The 19,729-nt window shown below is 44.4% G+C and overlaps 1 protein-coding gene across 1 annotated transcript in view; it reads right to left on the bottom strand.

Moving 5' to 3' along the window:
• The window catches only part of PCLO (piccolo presynaptic cytomatrix protein), a 346,649-nt gene that overhangs the window by 123,973 nt on the left and 202,947 nt on the right, over window positions 1-19,729 (bottom strand). Inside the window, exon 10 of the mRNA XM_060258536.1 lies at window positions 16,198-16,306. Coding sequence (XP_060114519.1) covers window positions 16,198-16,306 — 109 coding nt within the window. The remainder of the gene's footprint in view (window positions 1-16,197; window positions 16,307-19,729) is intronic.

Below are 19,729 nucleotides of genomic sequence, written 5' to 3'. Positions count from 1 at the left end.
ATTCATAGCTCATGGCAACTGTATACTCTTTAATATTTATATAAGGTGCAAATTGATTAAAATCAGTTAAGTTGATATAGGTTAAAATAAATTAAAGCATGATTTTATAAATATGGAGATGCCCACAACACAGTCCTAAAACCCACCTCTGAATGGGTTTATGAGGCCAATTAAACCATACAACACTGTATACTTGTGATCTGCTGGAGTATCTGCAGATATGCTGACACCCACTGGTGCTGGAATCAGGAGGTCTGTCATTGGCATAGGAATGGTAGGGAACAAGGTCAATCAGAGTCTGAAGAGTCTTTTGGTCTGGTCATTCCTGGATGGTTTGCCAGCTCTGGATTATGAAATCCCTGGAGATTTGGGGGTGGATCCCGGGTAGAATGCCATTTCCTCCAGGAGAACTGACCTCTGTAGTCTGGAAAACCACTGTACTTCCAGGAGAATTCCATGCCCACCCTACTAGGGATGGTGGCTCAGTGGTAGAGCATCTGCTTGGGAAGCAGAAGGTCCCAGGTTCAATCCCCGGCATCTCCAAAAAAGGCAAATAGGTGTGAAAAACCTCAGCTTGAGACCCTGGAGAGCCGCTGCCGGTCTGAGAAGACAACACTGACTTTGATGGACCAAGGGTCTGATTCAGTATAAGGCAGCTTCATATGTTCATATGTTCACCACCATAAATGCTATACCAGCAAGAACCCCAGTGTAGCTTTAAAGTTACTAATGAATACTATTACTATGATTATAAAAATGTTGTACTATATTTAAAGAGTATTAATTTGTATACAATATCTTTAGCAAATCATATAAAATCCCATTGCACACAGAAAAAATGAAATACAAGCCCCCCCCCCCTCCCTGCCCAGATTTGTACAGCTTAGGTCCTGACTTCACCCAGGGTCCCTGAGGCTCGGGAAGCCTGGGCGAAGGGGGCAGGGCAAGGCTGCGAGCGCCCACTGCGCTCCGGTCCTGACTTTACCCAGGCTCCCCAAGGCTTAGGAAGCCTTGGCAAAGTGGGGGGGGGGGGTGAGGCTGCGAGCACCGGCTGTGCTCTGGTCTTGACTTCGCCCAGGCTCCCTGAGGCTCGGGAAGCCTACACAAAATGGGGGGGGGGGGGGGCGCGAGGCTGCGAGTACCCGCTGCGGTCCAGTCCTGACTTTGCCCAGGCTCCCTGAAGGTCGGGAAGCCTGGGCTGTCAAGCACGAGTTGTTCAATAATAGAGTCCTTTGTTTTGAATCAAAGTGAGCTTTTTAACTGGGTCCCATGCTTTTTAACTTGTTCATAAATGATTTAGAGTTCGGAGTGAGCAGTGAAGTGGCCAAGTTTGCGGATGACACTAAATTGTTCAGGGTGGTGAGAACCAGAGAGGATTGTGAGGAACTCCAAAGGGATCTGTTGAGGCTGGGTGAGTGGGCGTCAACGTGGCAGATGCGGTTCAATGTGGCCAAGTGCAAAGTAATGCACATTGGGGCTAAGAATCCCAGCTACAAATACAAGTTGATGGGGTGTGAACTGGCAGAGACTGATCAAGGGAGAGATCTTGGGGTCATGATAGATAACTCACTGAAAGTGTCAAGACAGTGTGCGTTTGCAATAAAAAAGGCCAATGCCATGCTGGGAATTATTAGGAAGGGAATTGAAAACAAATCAGCCAGTATCATAATGCCCCTGTATAAATCGATGGTGCGGTCTCATTTGGAGTACTGTGTGCAGTTCTGGTCGCCGCACCTCAAAAAGGATATTATAGCTTTAGAGAAGGTGCAGAGAAGGGCAACTAGAATGATTAAAGGGCTGGAGCACTTTCCCTATGAAGAAAGGTTGAAACGCTTGGGACTCTTTAGCTTGGAGAAACGTCGACTGCGGGGTGACATGATAGAGGTTTACAAGATAATGCATGGAATGGAGAAAGTAGAGAAAGAAGTACTTTTCTCCCTTTCTCACAATACAAGAACTCGTGGGCATTCGATGAAATTGCTGAGCAGACAGGTTAAGACGGATAAAAGGAAGTACTTCTTCACCCAAAGGGTGATTAACATGTGGAATTCACTGCCACAGGAGGTGGTGGCGGCCACAAGTATAGCCACCTTCAAGAGGGGTTTAGATAAAAATATGGAGCACAGGTCCATCAGTGGCTATTAGCCACAGTGTATGGAGCACAGGTCCATCAGTGGCTATTAGCCACAGTGTATGGAGCACAGGTCCATCAGTGGCTATTAGCCACAGTGTATGTGTGTATATAACATTTTTGCCACTGTGTGACACAGAGTGTTGGACTTGATGGGCCGTTGGCCTGATCCAACATGGCTTCTCTTATGTTCTTATGTTCTTATGTTCAAAGTGGAGGGGCGTGTAAGTGATGACATCAATGACATCATCCGGGGGCATGCGCAAAAAGGATATCAGGGGTGGAAGAAGAATAAGAAGAATTGTAGACTTATACCCCGCCTTTCTCTCTGAATCATAGACTCAGAGCGGTTTACAATCTCCTTTATCTTCTCCCCCCAAACAGAAACCCTGTGAGGTAGGTGGGGCTGAGAGGGCTCTCACAGCACCTGCCCTTTCAAGGACAACCTCTGCCAGAGCTATAACCTCTGCCAAGTTGCATACAGAACATTGTCTTTGAGAAGACTGAGTTATCAGGGGTTACAGGATGCTATATGGGGTATCAAGGCCATCCCAGCAGGTGCAGGTGGAGGAGTGGGGAATCAAACCTGGTTCTCCCAGATAAGAGTCCGCACACTTAACCACTACACCAAAGAGGGGCAGCAGAGTGAGGTTTGGCCTCAGGCGTAGGAAAGTCTAGCGCCGGGCCTGCTCTGATAAAAAACGGTCTGCACCTAGGTTGTAGACTGTTTTATCAAGATCATTTATTTAGACTCCTTATTTATTTAGATTATTATTTAGACATTATTTTGATTTACACTGTTATTATTATTTAGACAATTTGGCAAGTGATCTCAGAGGCAACTTTAAATGCTTTCTGAGTTATTTATTTTTAATTTAATTTCTAGCACTCCCTCTCATGCACAGGGGGGATTTTAATGCAACCCGATGAGGAAGGGGATTTGAGACCCTGTGCTTACATTTCGAAAAAATTCTCCGCCGAGCAACGGAATTGGTCAGTCTGGGATAAAGAGGCATTTGCGGTGAAATTTGCCCTAGAAACCTGGCGATCCTGGCTTGAGGGAGCCAGGGTACCCTTTGAAATCTGGACTGATCATAAGAATTCAGAAGCCCTCACGGGGCGCAGGAAACTGACTGAGAAGCAGATTCGTTGGGCGGGATTTTTCCGCCAAGTTTGACTTTAAACTTAAACACATCCCAGGTTCCTGGAATTTTCTAGCTGATGCATTATCCCGCCTTCCGCAGCATAATAGCCAGCAGGAAGAAGTCATAGACTCATTAATCTCCCCCACCCAACTGGGGGGATCCGTAATCACACGGTCCCAAAAGAGCTGGCAGCCAGCGGAGAAACTGTAGGGGGAGAAATTCAAAGCGGAGGTGGAAAAGGAGGGGGAAAACCGACCACTAGAAGTAAAAAGGGGAGAAGGAGGATTCTGGTATAGGGATAATAAACTCTATGACCCTGAGAGCTTGCACAAGGAAATTTTGCAGCATTGTCATGATAACAAGACAGCTGGGCATTTCGGATATGTGAAAACCTTGCACTTAGTCAATCGGCAGTTTTCATGGCCATTTATGAAAAAAGATATCTCCAAGTATGTAGCCTCATGCCCTGTCTGTATCATGGCTAAGAAAAGAGGGGGGGAACCTCTGGGACTCTTACAACCTTGGTTGGTAGTATCTTTGGACTTTATTGTAGAACTACCCCCTTCTCAAGGAAAGTGCTAACATTTAAAGCCTTACGCAGCCCGGGACCAACATACCTGTGGGACCGTCTCTTTCCATATATGCCCAGGAGGTCGTTACGTTTGGTCTCCCAACGTCTGTTGGCCATCCCTGGCCCAAGAGATGCCCGCCTCACCTCAACAAGGGCCAGGGCTTTTTCAGTCCTGGCCCCAACCTGGTGGAATCAGCTCCCTATTGAGAGCCGGGCCCTACCTGGCATTAGCCTTTCGTAGGGCCTGTAAAACAGAGCTGTTCTGCCAGGCTTTTAGCTGAGGCTGCGGGCGTCTATTCTTGATCTGGTTGGCCTCCCCAGCCAGCACTGTCATCTGTGCTAGGAATTGGAATAAAAACTGCCATCCCTATGAGATATCCTGATGTGAGATGGCTAGGCTGGGCAATATGTGATGTCATGGTAATCTGCGTGCTGTTGCGTTGTCTGTTTTAAAATGTTTTTATTGTATTTTATTGTTTTATTATATGTTGTACTCCGCCCTGAGGCCTACGGGGAATGGGCGGAATAGAAATTTACTAAAAATAAAATAAATGAATCATTTGCCTTAAGTTTTCCTTTTGAAAGGTTTGGAAAAGTCTTTTATAATAATTAATGCATATATACCTCCATGTACTGATAAACTTTGACTGATTATTGGGACACTATTTCAGGACTCCTTGAGGATCCTGAATGGAAATTTCCAGCTTTAGATGTTGCAATGGGTGGTGATTTCAATGCCAGATTGGGATAGAACGGATCAGATCTTGCAAGAAGCTTAGGTTTAGACACTGAGGAGGCTCTGCTCACTTGTATATCTACTTGCAGATATTCTAAGGATATCCACACCAATGATTCTGGAATCCATTTAGCCCTTTTGTGTGTTTGGTTTAATCTGATAATACTGAATGGTTTCTCCTGTCATGGCTCCCTGGGGGAATTTACTTATGCTGCTAGATGAGGATGTCGTGTAGTGGATTATGTGTTGATCTCTCCATCTCTCATGGAACAGGTGAGATCATTTAAAATCGGGGGACATGCAGAAAGCAATCACTTTCCCCTAATATTGGTTTTTAACCAGTCCCACCCCCCCCCACCTCGGAAGTCAGAATTTAGTAGGGGCTGAATCTGAAAGCACGATAATCAGGATGCCCAGAATTGACTGGTTGTATTAAGTGGCTAGTATGGTTGCAGGATCTCTCAGTTCAAATACCTTAGCAGAATTTGTGTCACGGTCAAGAAAGTCGCCCCAAACCTCAGAGCTAAGCCATTTATATGATAAAATTATAATTCAGCTCACAGATGTCCTTATGTTTTCATTTTCATTTTATTTGATTTATATCCCGCCCTACCCCACCGAAGCGGGCTCAGAGCGGCTTACAACACAGAGATTCTAACAATAAAATTCAAATTTTAAATACAATAACAATTTATATAATTAAGAGATTGAAACATTAAAATACATTAATGTCTCAATCAGTGCAACAACAAGCTCCTAAGGAGACAGATGCCTCGGGGTGGTTTGATAATGAATGAAAGTCCAAGTGCACACCATCTATCAGTAGGATAGAGAGCTGAACCTGTCAAAACCTCCAGTGGCATATTTTGAGTTGAAATTTCAGTTAAATCACACTCTAAAAAACAAACAAAAAACTTTCATACAGAAATGTTGGGATCTTTTGCTTCAGGCCACAATAAAAAAATGACACAAATAAATTCTGGGCTTGGGTCTCAGATTTATTAGACAAGAAAGTGACTTAAAATAGTTGTATTTCTGCAAATACTATTTTTAATGGTCTTCTACAAAAGTGGAGTTAGCTTACCAGGGGAGCCAGTTTTTAATCTTGTTGATTGTCCTGAGTGGTCTCTGGTACAGGCCAAGGAGATAGAATCCCTTACTGAGCACCTTCAGTCCGGGAAGTCTGAGTGGTGGGCTCCCATTTCAGCCGCCTTGTTTACTGAGACAAGACTGGTTTAATGCCTGATGCTTGGACAAATGCGATATTGGTTCCAAGCAACTGTAAACCCATTAGTTTCTTATCTACTGTGGGTAAACCATATGCAGGACATCTGACAAACAAACTTAGGGTATGGATGTCAAAGCAGCAAATTCTGGGTCCAGAATAAGTTGGATTCTGCTATGGGAAATCAACTATAGATCATTGTGTAGTGTTAAGCCACCTTGTGAACAAATACAAGAAAGCGAACGGCCTTAAACTGTCTGCAGCGTTTTTAGATCTTGAGAGTGCCTTTGATTTTGTCCCAAGAGAAATACTTTGGAAGAAGCTCATCAATTATGGGATAGATAAGAGACTGCTATTCCTGATTTAAAAAATATTACCTGTCAGGTCAGATTTTCACATGGAGATCTAACCCCCAAAATTCCAATAAATACTGGAGTAAAACGTTGTATCCTAGCTCCTCTATTATTCAGTCTTTTTGTAAAAGATCTCGCCCCTTTTTTGGAGGGCATAGATAACCACAGTCCCAAACTTGTGATCGATCCGTGTTCCACGGCTTTTATATGCAGATGATGCAGTGCTGCTTTCCCTTTCACAAATTGGATTGGAATGACTATTATCATGCTTCTATGATTATTGTGATCTAAACAAATTGACCTGGGACTTTGAGAAACCAAAATTATGTTTTTTGCTAATGGTAGATGGGTCTGGGGATTTTACCCTATGGGTATATGGCAAAATATTTTACTATTTTAATTATCCCACACTATCGTAAGACTATTTGCTAGCTCCAGAGTTGCCTCTCATGGGGATATGCGGGCACTTTGCCAGGCTCTGGAGGCTCGCATCATGTTGTGAGCCCAACTCCTTCCATCACCTGCCTGCATTGTTCCCCCATGGAGCATGTGGACCAGTCGGAACTGGCTGTAGCAGCCTGAACTGTGGCACCGGTCACTGTGCTATTAAAGCTGGGATGCAGCAGCAGCTGCCGGTAGACCAGTGGGGGAGAAGCCCAACGGAAGGTGAGGTAGCTGGGAATGCCGTTTGCCCCCTGGTCTCACAGGCCTCATCGATCAGAGGCTGCCAGCTTTCTTCAAGGAAGCTGCTGGGAGGTGAGATATGACAGCTGGGCGGGCTGGCTCCCCTATTTTTTGTGTGAGCTGGTGACAGGGAATGGAGACATTGCCACAGAGGACTCAAGCTGGAGCGCAGCAGCTGGATGCTGTTAACATTAGGGGAGAGGGACTGAAAGGGAGTTGAGAGAGTTGGAGCGGTGCCGTGGCTGCAGCCAGCAGGGAGGGCACAACAGGAGGCACCCACTATCCCAGCATTTCCCTCCATAAAGAAGAGAAGTGCACCCCCGTGCCAGGACAGAAACAAAAGATCATCTCAAGAGAAACGCCGGATTTTTTTTTTTTTTTAATTTCAAGCACATACAGCTAGACGCTTACAACCTCCCAGCAAAGAAAGGTGAGGGGGAGAGCCAAGGGGGAGCAGAGAAAGGCACTGAATTCCAGTGAGGCAAGAGGCTGGCCACGTCCTTTGTCCTGGCCTTCCCCATGACATTGTACGGAAAGAAGTTGTAAAAACAGTGCACCATCCACCTCTCTGGCCTCCAGCCTCTGTTCTGTTCTCTGCTCCGCCTCCTCCAGCGATCAGCAGCCAGCTCGGGGAAGGAGAAGCCGGGTCCACAGTCACACACAGCAAACACAAAAACAAGAGTCTTTAAGGAGTTGTTTATTTAAATTCATTCATACCCCAATGGAGACCCAAAGCAGCACACGTCATTTCTTCACAGGAGACGGGCATCTTTAAACACCACCGGCTGTTCCCTGCCATCGCCTTTAGGCAGCAATTGCTGCCTCCATCTTTATCTCCCCAGCTGTCTCACCTCTGTTTCTGCAACCGCTGTGTTTGTCTTTCTGTTGTCAAGAATGCTTCTTGTCATGAGCACATCCATTTTTGTTCAACCTGATGTAACCATGATGATTTGCTTTGTTTAGCTGGCTGGCTTGCTAATATGCTGTGTCATGTTTGTAACTGTGCACAAGTAACTTTCCACCTTGGGTATGACTAGCCAGTGAAGGTCTTCCGCTTCTACTGCCCAGAAAATTCACTTCTGAGAGTAGCCTGCTTCAGCCAGAACTGATAACAGAGGGGGGATGCTTTCATTGGTAGAAAAAAGGTGGTTTGATAATAATAATAATAATTTTTTATTTCTATCCCGCCCTCCCCGCCGGAGCGGGCTCAGGGCGGCTCACAACATAAAATAAACATTACATCGGTTTTACATTATAAAACATGGTTAAAACAGTTATAAATTATTAAAATTAACATAACATAACAATATGGCGTTATAAACATTAGATTTGGTAGACTTCTAAGAATAAGACATTAAAACATTTCCAGCAGCATGCCTAGCTTTGTCATTGATTCTGTCACTAGTTGAAGGCCATCTTGAAAAGGTGGGTCTTACAGGCCCTACGAAATTGATCTAAACATCTTAGGGCCCTCACTTCCTCAGGGAGTTGGTTCCATAGTAGTGGAGCGGTTACAGAGAAGGCCCGATCCCGGGTGGCCTTCAGTCTGGCCTCCCTTGGCCCAGGGATATTCAACTGGTTTTTCCCAGATGACCTCAGTGCCCTCTGGGGCTCGTATGGGGAGAGACGGTCCCTCAGGTAGGTAGGTCCTCGGCCATATGGGCTTTAAAGGTAATAACCAGCACTTTGTAGCGAACTCGGTATACCACTGGCAGCCAGTGCAGCCCGCGCAGCCCCGGATGTATGTGCTCCCATCTTGGGAGCCCCAGCAACAGCCTAGCCGCCGCGTTCTGCACCAGCTGCAGCCGCCGAGTTCGGCACAAGGGCAGCCCCATGTAGAGGGCGTTGCAGTAGTCCAGTCTCGAGGTGACCGTAGCATGGATCACCATTGCTAGGTCACGGCGCTCCAGGAAGGGGGCCAACTGCTTCGCCCGTCGAAGATGAAAGAACGCGGACTTGGCAGCGGCCGCTATCTGTGCCTCCATTGATAATGAAGGCTCCAGAAGAACCCCCAGGCTCCTGACCTTATGTGCCGCTTTAAGCTGCACACCGTCAAGAACCGGCAAGGGGATTGAGTTTAAGCTTGTAACAGACCGGACCCAAGGTTACATCTGGATGCCTGAGCTTCAGGGGCTCAGTTTCACCAAGACATAGTCTTGGAACTGTGTCATCTTCATTTAATGAATAGACCTTATTTGATTACATCATAGAGGTGATCATTAGAACATAAGAACATAAGAGAAGCCATGTTAGATCAGGCCAATGGCCCATCCAGTCCAACATTCTGTGTCACACAGCGGCCAAATATATACACACACTGTGGCTAATAGCCACTGATGGACCTCTGCTCCATATTTTTATCTAACCCCCTCTTGAAGGTGGCCATGCTTGTGGCCGCCACCACCTCCTGTGGCAGTGAATTCCACATGTTAATCACCCTTTGGGTGAAGAAGTACTTCCTTTTATCCGTTTTAACCTGTCTGCTCAGCAATTTCATCGAATGCCCACGAGTTCTTGTATTGTGAGAAAGGGAGAAAAGTACTTCTTTCTCTACTTTCTCCATCCCATGCATTATCTTGTAAACCTCTATCATGTCACCCCTCAGTCGACGTTTCTCCAAGCTAAAGAGCCCTAAGCGTTTCAACCTTTCTTCATAGGGAAGGTGTTCCAGCCCTTTAATCATTCTAGTTGCCCTTTTCTGAACATTCTCTAATGCTATAATATCCTTTTTGAGGTGCGGCGACCAGAACTGCACACAGTACTCCAAATGAGACCTCATCATTGATGAGGATTGTGCAGCACTTGACATCTGTGTGCATTTATCCTCTATATGTGTGCATTATTTTATTATTTTCTATTAATAAAACAACCTCCCTTGGATATGCAACAGTTTGGTTAATTTCTTTGGGGAAAATCCTGGTATACAATTTGTGGAAAGATCCCACTGTTACCTCATCTCACTAAGCCTGAAGTCTCCTTTAAGAGCTAATATTCCCCCAAATATTAGGAGACCCCCCTTTGGATAACAATTTAATGGTGGAGGAACGCGGACACATAAAACTCAAGGTACAGACATTGGGAAACATCCCTAAGAGGCGTGTGAGTGTGTGTGTGAAATTCTGTGTGCTTGGAAGCATCTACCAGGTTGGGAAACTTCTCCCCTTTCACCTCTTCAGCCTGCACTGTTCAGCCACCCCGAATGGGTCATGAGACTCCATGCAAATGACCATGAACTTTAGTTGAATGCAATGGGACAGTGTGTGGTTTAGCTCCTGGGAATCACATTCCTGGTTTGGGGCTATCTGAGTTGGTTTCTAGCATTAGGACAAGAATAGGAAATCTTCACCAGTATTCCCTCTAAGCTGAGTTGATGTGAGTTAGCTCAGTTTTTTAGCCTCCAACTCACACATTTTTGTCTTAGCTCAGAGAAAATGGACCCAGAGCAAACAAATCTATGCAGTAGCCCACAACTTTAATGCCAGTAGCTCACAAATTAGAATTTTTGCTCACAAGACTCCATAGATTAGAGGTAATATTGCTCCTCACATATAGGGCTCCCACACACACTTTTCAACAACAAGCCACATGCACACACATGTAGGGTCTTCCACACTTCAGCTACCATTGCACACACCAGTTGAAAAGAGAAATTTGGTGCTGTGCCTTTAAGAGTAAATTCTGAGTTGGGCATCTATTGAGGTGTCAAGCTCCTTCTAAGTTGGGCATCCATTGAGGTGCACCTAATCTAGCTACCTTCCCATCCAAGTGTCCCATCCAATTAGACCAATAAATCAATTTAACATAATCTCTGAGCTAACTAAAATTAAATTAAAGTGGCAAAAAGGATATTTTGGGGTCATTGGATAGGGCCCTGTGATGAACAGAACAAGGTTCAATGTTAAAGCTGAAATCATAGAATCACAGAATCATAGAGTTGGAAGGGATCTCCAGGGTCATCTAGTCCAACCGCCTGCACAATGCAGGAAACTCACAAACACCTTCCCCCTAAATTCACAGGATCTTCATTGCTGTCAGATGGCCATCTAGCCTCTGTTTAAAAACTTTCAAAGAAGGAGAACCCATCACGTCCCGAGGAAACCTGTTCCATTGAGAAACCACTCTAATGGTCAGGAAGTTCTTCCTAGTGTTGAGCCGGAATTCTTTTGATTTAATTTCAACCCATTGGTTCTGGTCCTACCTTCTGGGGCTACAGTAAACAATTCCACACCATCCTCTAGATGACAGCCCTTCAAGTACTTGAAGATGGTGATCATATCACCTCTCAGCCGCCTCCTCTCCAGGCTAAACAGGCCCAGCTCCTGCAACCTTTCTTCGTAGGACTTGGTCTCCAAACACATCACCATCGTTGTTACCCTCCTCTGGACCCATTCCAGCTTGTCCATATTCTTCTTAAAATGTGGTGCCCCAAACTGAACACAGTACTCCAGGTGATATCTTACCAGAGACGAATAAAGTGATCTGGACACTATACTTCTGTTGATACAGCCCAAAATTGCATTTGCCTTTTTAGCCACCACAAAACACTATTGACTCATGTTCAGTGTATGGTCCACAAAGACCGCGAGATCCTTTTTTGCACATACTACTGCTAAGACAAGTCTCCCCCATCCTATAACCCTGCATTGGATTTTTCCTACCTAAATGCAGAACTTTACATTTATCGCTGTTAAAATTCACTTTATGATGTTAAATTTGGAAACACTCAGCTCACAGCCCTTCCAGTTGGAAATCATGCTCAGCTCTCAGGCCAAGCACACAGCAGTCACACCTGGAGGAGAATGAAAAGATAGTGCTGAGGTCCAGGGGGAGTTTGGTCAGCAGTCTTTCCTCTACACTCCAACAACTCACCACTCCACTTGGGGGCTCCAGGGGGAACAATCCAAGTCCGTCCACTGTTAAGGTGCCTCATCTGCATAAATGTGACTATCGGTCTTCAGGTTTGGTTAGAGGCCTCCGGAAACACCCAAAGTAGGTTATAGAGGCAAACTGCATCAGAGTTGCAATCCATCTTCCTGTCTGTAGCCAGTAATCAGCTGGGCACATCATGTATATATGTTGTGTTGACTCCTCAGCAAGGCAGCAGCACCGGACACCCAAGCCCAGTTAGGTCTGTTGGATCTCGGGTCCCTGGTTTTCTGGTGAGTCTTAAAAGTGTCACTGCCAGCTGCTTAGGCTGGTAAGCCACAGGTCAAATTCGTGGGCAGATGGCCACTAGGCAGAGGAGGAAACAAACACCACAGTAGAATCAAAAGTTCTGTGGTCAGAATGGAAAGACCACCGCAGCAAGTTGGAAGACACCATGCCATGACTGATGTATCCAATTATGAGATGCAGGAGGCCCTGCAGTGATATGGAGTGCCACCACCAAGAGTGAAGGGCAGTGCTGCTTCAAGAAAAGGAAAGCCCATGGTGTTGTGAGTGATGGTGAGCCCTGCTAAGCTCCTCCATCTTCCTCAGTTTTCAGCCCTTGCTCTCTAGCATCTACAAGTTCTGCTGGGCTATACAAGCACCCACAACAACTCTCGGATCTTCAAGGGTAAGCTGGGTTAAAGGCTGAATTCAGTACAAACGCAGATGGAACTCCTTCTCAGTGCTCAGCTTTGGTCGCCATCTTGATGTTTTTTATCTGCAGTTCACATGGTCAGAGCACAACATGGTCCAAGTCCTTTCAACTTGTTTGCAACTTTTTATTGGGATATATAGATTGTCCCCACATCTAATTATATAATTAAAAGCGATAGCTACCTAAATGTGTCTAAACATCTGAAAGAATCATAGAATCATAGAGTTGGAAGGGGCCATACAGGCCATCTAGTCCAACCCGCTGCTCAATACAGAATCAGCCTAGAGCAGGGGTGGCCAATGGCAGCTCTCCAGATGTTTTTTTTTGCCTACAACTCCCATCAGCCCCAACCAGCATGGCCAATGGCTGGGGCTGATGGGAGTTGTAGGCAAAAAACATCTGGAGAGCTACCATTGGCCACCCCTGGCCTAGAGCATCTCTGTAGGGTAGAGATCCTCAGGGTAGAGATCCCCACCTCTGAGATCCTCAGCTCTGTAGGATAGAGATCCCCACCTCTGAGATCCTCAGCTCTGTAGGATAGAGATCCCCACCTCTGAGATCCTCAGCTCCAAGGTCCACACTCAAATGTCCCCCAACCTCCTCTTCTCCAGACTGAACATGCTCAAGTCCCTTTCCTCATAGGGCTTGGTCTCCAAGCCTCTGATCATCTTTGCCCTTCTCTGCACCTGCTTCATTCTGCCCATATTATTCTTGAAGTGAGGCCTCCAGAACTGCATACAATACACCAGGTGCAGCCTGACCAATGCAGTGTACAGTGGAGCTATGGCGTCTTGTTATTTGGATGTTATGCCTCTGTTGAGACACCCCAAGATGGCGTCAGTCTTTTTTTTTTTTTGTCACTGCATCATACTGGCTGCTCATATTTAGCTTACAGTCCACCCGTACCCCAAGATCTTGTTCACACACACTGCTGCCCAGAAGTGATCCCCCATTCAGTATGCATGTTGCTCATTTTTGTTACCCAGATGTAAAACTCGGTACTTATCCTTGTTTAATTGCACCTTGTTCTCTTCTGCCCACTTTCCCAGCACGTTCAGATCTCATTGAACTTCATCTCCATCTTCTGGTGTGTTCACTGCTCCTCCCTATTTGGTGTCATCTGTGAATTTAATGAATAGCCCCTCCACACCCTCATCCAGATAACTGATTAAAAATATTGAAAATTACTGGGTCCAAAACCAAACCCTGCGGCACCCCACTGGACACCACCCTCTATTTAGATGTAACGCCATTGACAACTACTCCTTGAGTGCGGTTCTCCAACCAACTTCCTATCCACCTACCTATCGTAGAGTCCTCTAGTTTAACCATCAAAACATCATGGAGAGCCCTGTCAAAAGCTTTACTGAAATCCAAGTAAACAACAACAGCATTTCCTCAATCCAGTAAGCTCGTCACTTACTTTATCAAAGAAGGAAATGAGGTTGGACCTGTTGGGGACAAATCCATGCTGATTTCTCTGGATCAACAAGTTGTCCTTTAGATGTTCACAGATTGATCCCTTTAAAATCTGTTCCAGTATCTTCCCTGGGACAGAGGCCCAACTCTGTACTTTCGTGGGTCATCCCTCCTCCCTTTTTTGAAGATTGGGATAACATCTGCCCTCCTCCAGTCTTGTGGCACATCTGCCATCCTCCAAGAGGTCTGGAAGATGATGGACAAAGGCTCTGCAAGCTCCCTAAAAAGTTCTGTGAGCACTCTTGGGTGCATACCATCTGGCCCAGGGGATCTGTACCCATTCAATGTAGTTAAGTGCTTCTCAACTATCTCTATGTCCTGGAGACTGTGCTTTGCCTACTACCATCTCTAGATCAGCCGATTCTCTTCTTCAGGGAAAAAACTGAGGCAAAATAGGCATTTCTCTATATCCTCTGCCAAAGTTTCTCCATTTTCACCTAACAGTGGGCCCAATGCCCATTTCTCACACATCTGAAGATTTTCTTGTTCTAGGGAGCCTCCCTGGCCAGCTTTAGCTCACTGTGAGCTTTGGCCTCTCTGTTGGCTGACCTACAGTGTCTAGCAGCCTGCAGATACTACAAAAGAGGATTGTAATTTTTTTGCATGTATCACTGTAACAAACTTTTCAATCAGTTCTCACCTTATAAACCTTAAAGAGTATGAAATTACTGTCCTAAACCCTGGAAACGTGTACATTTCAATTCTTGGGGGAAAGATTTTCAAGAGAAGTTCTCCTCAATACTGTACCAGAAATCTTCTATGGAATGTTAATTTTTACCACTTGCTTCTGTAGTACAGTAAGGAAATTCTTAAGGAGGAAGAGATTTTTGCTGTCATTCAGCAAATGGATGGTTGATGTTCCAGTTCTATTTTAAGTAGGAAATATATTACTACTATCAGACAGGAAAACACCATAAAAATGGAATGCAACAGATTGACTGCAATGTCATCTAGATCAGGGGTGTCAAATATGTGGCCTGGGACCAAATCAGGTCCCCAAGCAACTGGCTGTCATCTGCTTCCTTCTCCCTCTCTCTTGCTTCCTTCTGCATCACAGCTTGCTTTGGCAAGCTTGCTCAATTGCACAGGAGCTATAGAGCAAAGCCTCTATTTTCTCCATTGGCTGAGGCTCCTCCGTTGGGGAGGAAGGGGGGAAGGATAGCTTGCTTCAAAAGAAGTTCTGGCTCTTTCATTTCTTCCCCAGGGGACCAGGAGGGGGAGGAGCCTCAGCCAATAGAAGGAATAAAGGCTTGGCTCAGTAGCTTTGCTGTGCAATTGAGAGAGCCTGCATGCGAGAGATACAAAGAAAGCACCTTTAAGACAGACAAGTGCTAATGTTTTAAGCATGTTTTATTTTAAGGTTTTTAAAGCATGTTTTATTTTAGGGCTGTGCAATTGAGAGAGCCTGCATGGGAGAGATGCAAAGAAAGCACCTTTAAGACAGACAAGTGCTAATGTTTTAGGCATGTTTTATTTTAAGGTTTTTTAAGCATGTTTTATTTTAAGGCTGTGCAATTGAGAGAGCCTGCATGGGAGAGATGCAAAGAAAGCACCTTTAAGACAAACAAGTGCTAATGTTTTAGGCATGTTTTATTTTAAGGTTTTTTAAGCATGTTTTATTTTAAGGCTGTGCAATTGAGAGAGCCTGCATGGGAGAGATGCAAAGAAAGCACCTTTAAGACAAACAAGTGCTAATGTTTTAAGCATGTTTTATTTTAAGGTTTTTTTAAAATTGTGTTTGTCTGTGTCCTTTATAAAGTTTATATCTCTGCTACCCGGCATTACATTTTTATGACACACATGGCCCAACCCAAGAAGGTCTCATTATGTCAGTTCTGGCCCTCATAAAAAAATCAGTTCAACACCCCTGAAGATGGTTCTTAAAAGAAGAGCAAACAAATCATGACAACGAAGGATTAAATGATTTAGCACAGAACCAACCCCATTTGAATTTTGCTTTTTAGCCATAAGAACAATTTGATCTGCCAAAAGGAAGTTATTAAGAATAAAGTGAAGGTCACAATTCAGATCCATTAAGCCCCACAAGTGCTGTGCAATTGTCTTCAGTAGAATGTGAATTGTGTTTGAAAATAACTTTATTTTTCATATTTGTCTATTGTAAAGAACAAATAAATCCTCCTCTAAAACCTCCACCAAGTTTTGATATCTATAAAGATGCTTCAAATAATCAAAATTCCGCTTTGACACTTGTGAATAAAAAGCCATAACAAGCAAAGAAGAAAAGAAAAAAAAAGAATAAAGAAAACAGAAAGATGGGTGGAAACTCACAGTCTTACACATATTTCTGCTTCCCCGCTCTGTTGACCGATGATACTCTGGACTTCTTCATATGTTTTGGCAACCAAAGAAATGCCATTCCATTCCAGCACCTGCATTCCTAGAGAGGCAGACCAGAACATGGTGAAAAAGTTATGCAACATCCTTGATTTTTTCCCCTGAGGTCTTTAACATATGTTAAAGTAGAAGAGTTGAAAAGAGATTTGGAATGATCCCGTTTCAATGTGTTTTTTTATAATTTCAAAGACTTTGCACTGCACTCAAACAATTTTTAAACAGCACCAACATGCCAACTTAACTCTATAGAAGGTCCAACAGGTAACCTGTGATGCATTTCTACTTACCAAAGAATCTGAGCTGAAAGTGAAGGGGCATAAGGATCGTGGGGGAATGTAGGAAACAACAGCAATGAGAACCATGTCTGGATGAAGGAGGTCTTTGGAAAAAAGCTACAAAGAGAAGTGCCTGGGAGTTGGGGGCAGTGTTCCCTCTAAACTGAATTAGTGTGAGCCAGCTCACAGCTTTTTAGCCTCTGGCTCACACATTTTTGTCTTAGCTCAGTCTTCAAATGTTGCTGAACAGAGTGCTAAGATTTATGCAGCAGCTCACAAATTTAATGCCAGTAACTCACAAAGTACAATTTTTGCTCGCAAGACTTCACAGCTTAGAAGGAACATTGGTTTGGGGGAGGTGGGAGATGAAAGTTCCAACTGAGCTTGTACACCTGGTCGAATCCTGTGCAGCAGCTCATGGGCCACTTGCTAAATATGCTTCCATCATGACTCCTGCATTCAGAGGAGCACTGAAACAAATACCCCACCCCAACTCCAGAGCCAGAAGGGATTAAATTAAATCTAAAGAGTTTCCGGCTCAACATCTGGAAGAACTTCCTGACCATTAGAGCGGTTCCTCAGTGAAACAAGCTTCTTCAGGAGGTGGTGGGCCTCTCCTTTTTGGAGGTTTTTTGACAGAGGCTAGATGGCCATCTGACAGCGATGAAGATCCTGTGAGTTTAGGGGGAGGGGTTTGTGAGTTTCCTGCGGGGTTGGACTAGATAACCCTGGAGGTTCTTTCCAACTCTATGATTCTGTGGTACAATCCAGGCAAAGCCTTTACCGTTTGTTTCTGCTGAAGGCATGGGCAGGACTGCAAAGTCCCCAGAGGCAACCAATTTGCAGCATGGGTTATGCAAAGAGGAATTTTTAGGCGTTCTGCATGGAGAAGGGGGTTGGACTAGATGGTCTGTATGGCCCTTTCCAACTGTATGATTATATGATTCTATGTCTAAGGGCCCTAGGCTCAGCTGTGGAACAGTCAGAACGGCTGTACTATATATTAGAGCTTTCTCCCTGAAGCATGTCAAAGACATAACTAAGGACAGCCAAACAACAAGAGAGAGCTGCAATGTGTGACAGTGAGAGCTGCAATGTGTGACAGTGAACACAGGACTGGCCCTCTCTCATAGCCTCAACATGGCTTGCCGTACCCTTACCGAAAGGTTGGCGACCTTTGCCCTGTTTGGTTAGCCAGAGATGGCAAAAGCGGGATGGAGAGGCATTTTTCTAAAACAAGCCTTTATTGGGCGATGGGACAAAACTAACCCACAGTTTTGAAGTAGAATGCTGCCGTGCGGTTATCTAGGGACATTTTCATTTCTAGAATCATGGCCCGTATCGTCCATACAGCAAAAGTTTGAAGCCAATGAGAGCCCGAGAGGCAAATTAGACATTACCTTTTCATGTTTTTTTCCACATGTTTTCAAGTGTTCCCTGCAGCCGCACAGCAGCTGCAGGAAACTGCTTTTAACCGCCCCCCCCCCCCCAAAAAAAAAACAGAGACAAAAAACCAGAGCCCAAATGGGCTTGGAGTTGGGGTGTTGGGAGAGGAAGGCCTCTTGCTTCCCCCCACAGCAGTTTACTCAAATGAAAGCTGGTCTGCGAGGAGTTATTTTGCCACTTTTCTGCATTACATGCAGATAGTCAACACTGCAGGAGAAACTGCTTTATATAGAGGAAGGTTCTTTAGGCTGGAAGAAGTCTTCAAATGTTGCTGAACAGAGTGCTAAGAGACACACCACTTTTTTCTTGGTTCATAAGGAGGCAAATGAAGCAACAAACAGCTTTGCTTCGGTACAAGTAAAGGGTACACACAGAGAAAGTCTTTACAGGACAACTTACTTAGGGTCAAAATCTACCATGCTGCATTTGCGTGTGTGTGCAACTCCCAGTCATGTGCCTGTAGTTGCACAGGAGACCTTTATTTTGCTCGTTTAGCTTTCCAGATGATAGTGTTTTAAACAGGCCAAAGATCACTAGGCAAAATCAAACATCACTGCATTTTCACAGCAAGAAATCCCTTCGTCTGCTTCTACTTACACAGAGAGAACAGAATTGCTTAACCAGTCATACGTATATATTGAGAAGCTCTGCACATGCTAAATGAGGAAACAAAAAACCCCCCCAGAAAACATGGTGTTAAATTCACTAAGAAAAATAACAACACAGAAATTCCTTGAGGAAGACTGAAAAAAATGCAAACTTGTGTGCTGTAAAATATTAGGATGCAAGAGGATTCAAGAGGGTGCTTTACAAGGTCATCTAGGATAATGGTTAGATCCAGTAATGCTCTACATGAACAGACATTGTGTCCAAGAACATGTCCCCAACTCCTCTGTAGCACACAGAGCTTTTATGAATGGCATGTATTATGTACTTCAATTAAGAAGTTCAAGAGTGGTTATAATAATGTACTAAAACCTGAATATATTAACTATAAAACCAGCCATTAAAATGCTGGTTTAAAACATTTGAAAACCCCATCCTCCCTGCCCCAACAAACAACAAGATTGTATTAAGGATCAAAGAATCCTTGGTTTAAGCTGATGCAGAAAGGGAACCTTCAGGGGGAAAGGCGTGAAAATCTCTGTTGTAAGGTGAGATATAAAAAAAATTAGATGTGTTCTTAGAGCTGTAGCTCACCGGAAGGTTCCAGGTTCAGTCCCTTATAGTATCTCCAGTTAAAAGGATCAGTTCATAGTGTCGAGCATATGGTTTATACTCAGTATTAAATTCTAAGTCTTGCTCTTTCTTGTAGAATAGTTTCCCATGTAATTGCATATCAAAGCTAAATAACCCCCCCTTTCTGTTCTCACCTCCCTTTTCCTTTCCCACCTTTGAGTAACAAATATAGGAATGCCATGCTTTGATAGGAGGCACCTCCTTGAAAGGTTTCCATGCTGAAACCATCAACTGTAATAAGAATGCCTGAGACCGAGGGAAGTTTTAACCGCATAGATAGCAAGTTGCGTATTTGTAGCAATTCACACATCCTTCTTATGTCTTTGAACTATCACTCCTATGTGCTTTGATGTAACCCTTAAAGCTTTATGCCTTACAGTATTTTGTATCACTTTCAAGGTGTTCCACCTTGAAGCAACAATGGATTATCAATAAGCTGAGACTTTGTATTAAACAATTACTTGATTATCTGAAACTTCCATGCTTGACACATAGGTGCTACCTGA

Source organism: Heteronotia binoei, chromosome 17, assembly GCF_032191835.1.
Source record: "Heteronotia binoei isolate CCM8104 ecotype False Entrance Well chromosome 17, APGP_CSIRO_Hbin_v1, whole genome shotgun sequence".
Lineage (NCBI taxonomy): Eukaryota > Metazoa > Chordata > Lepidosauria > Squamata > Gekkonidae > Heteronotia > Heteronotia binoei.
This window is presented reverse-complemented; position numbering and strand designations above follow the sequence as displayed.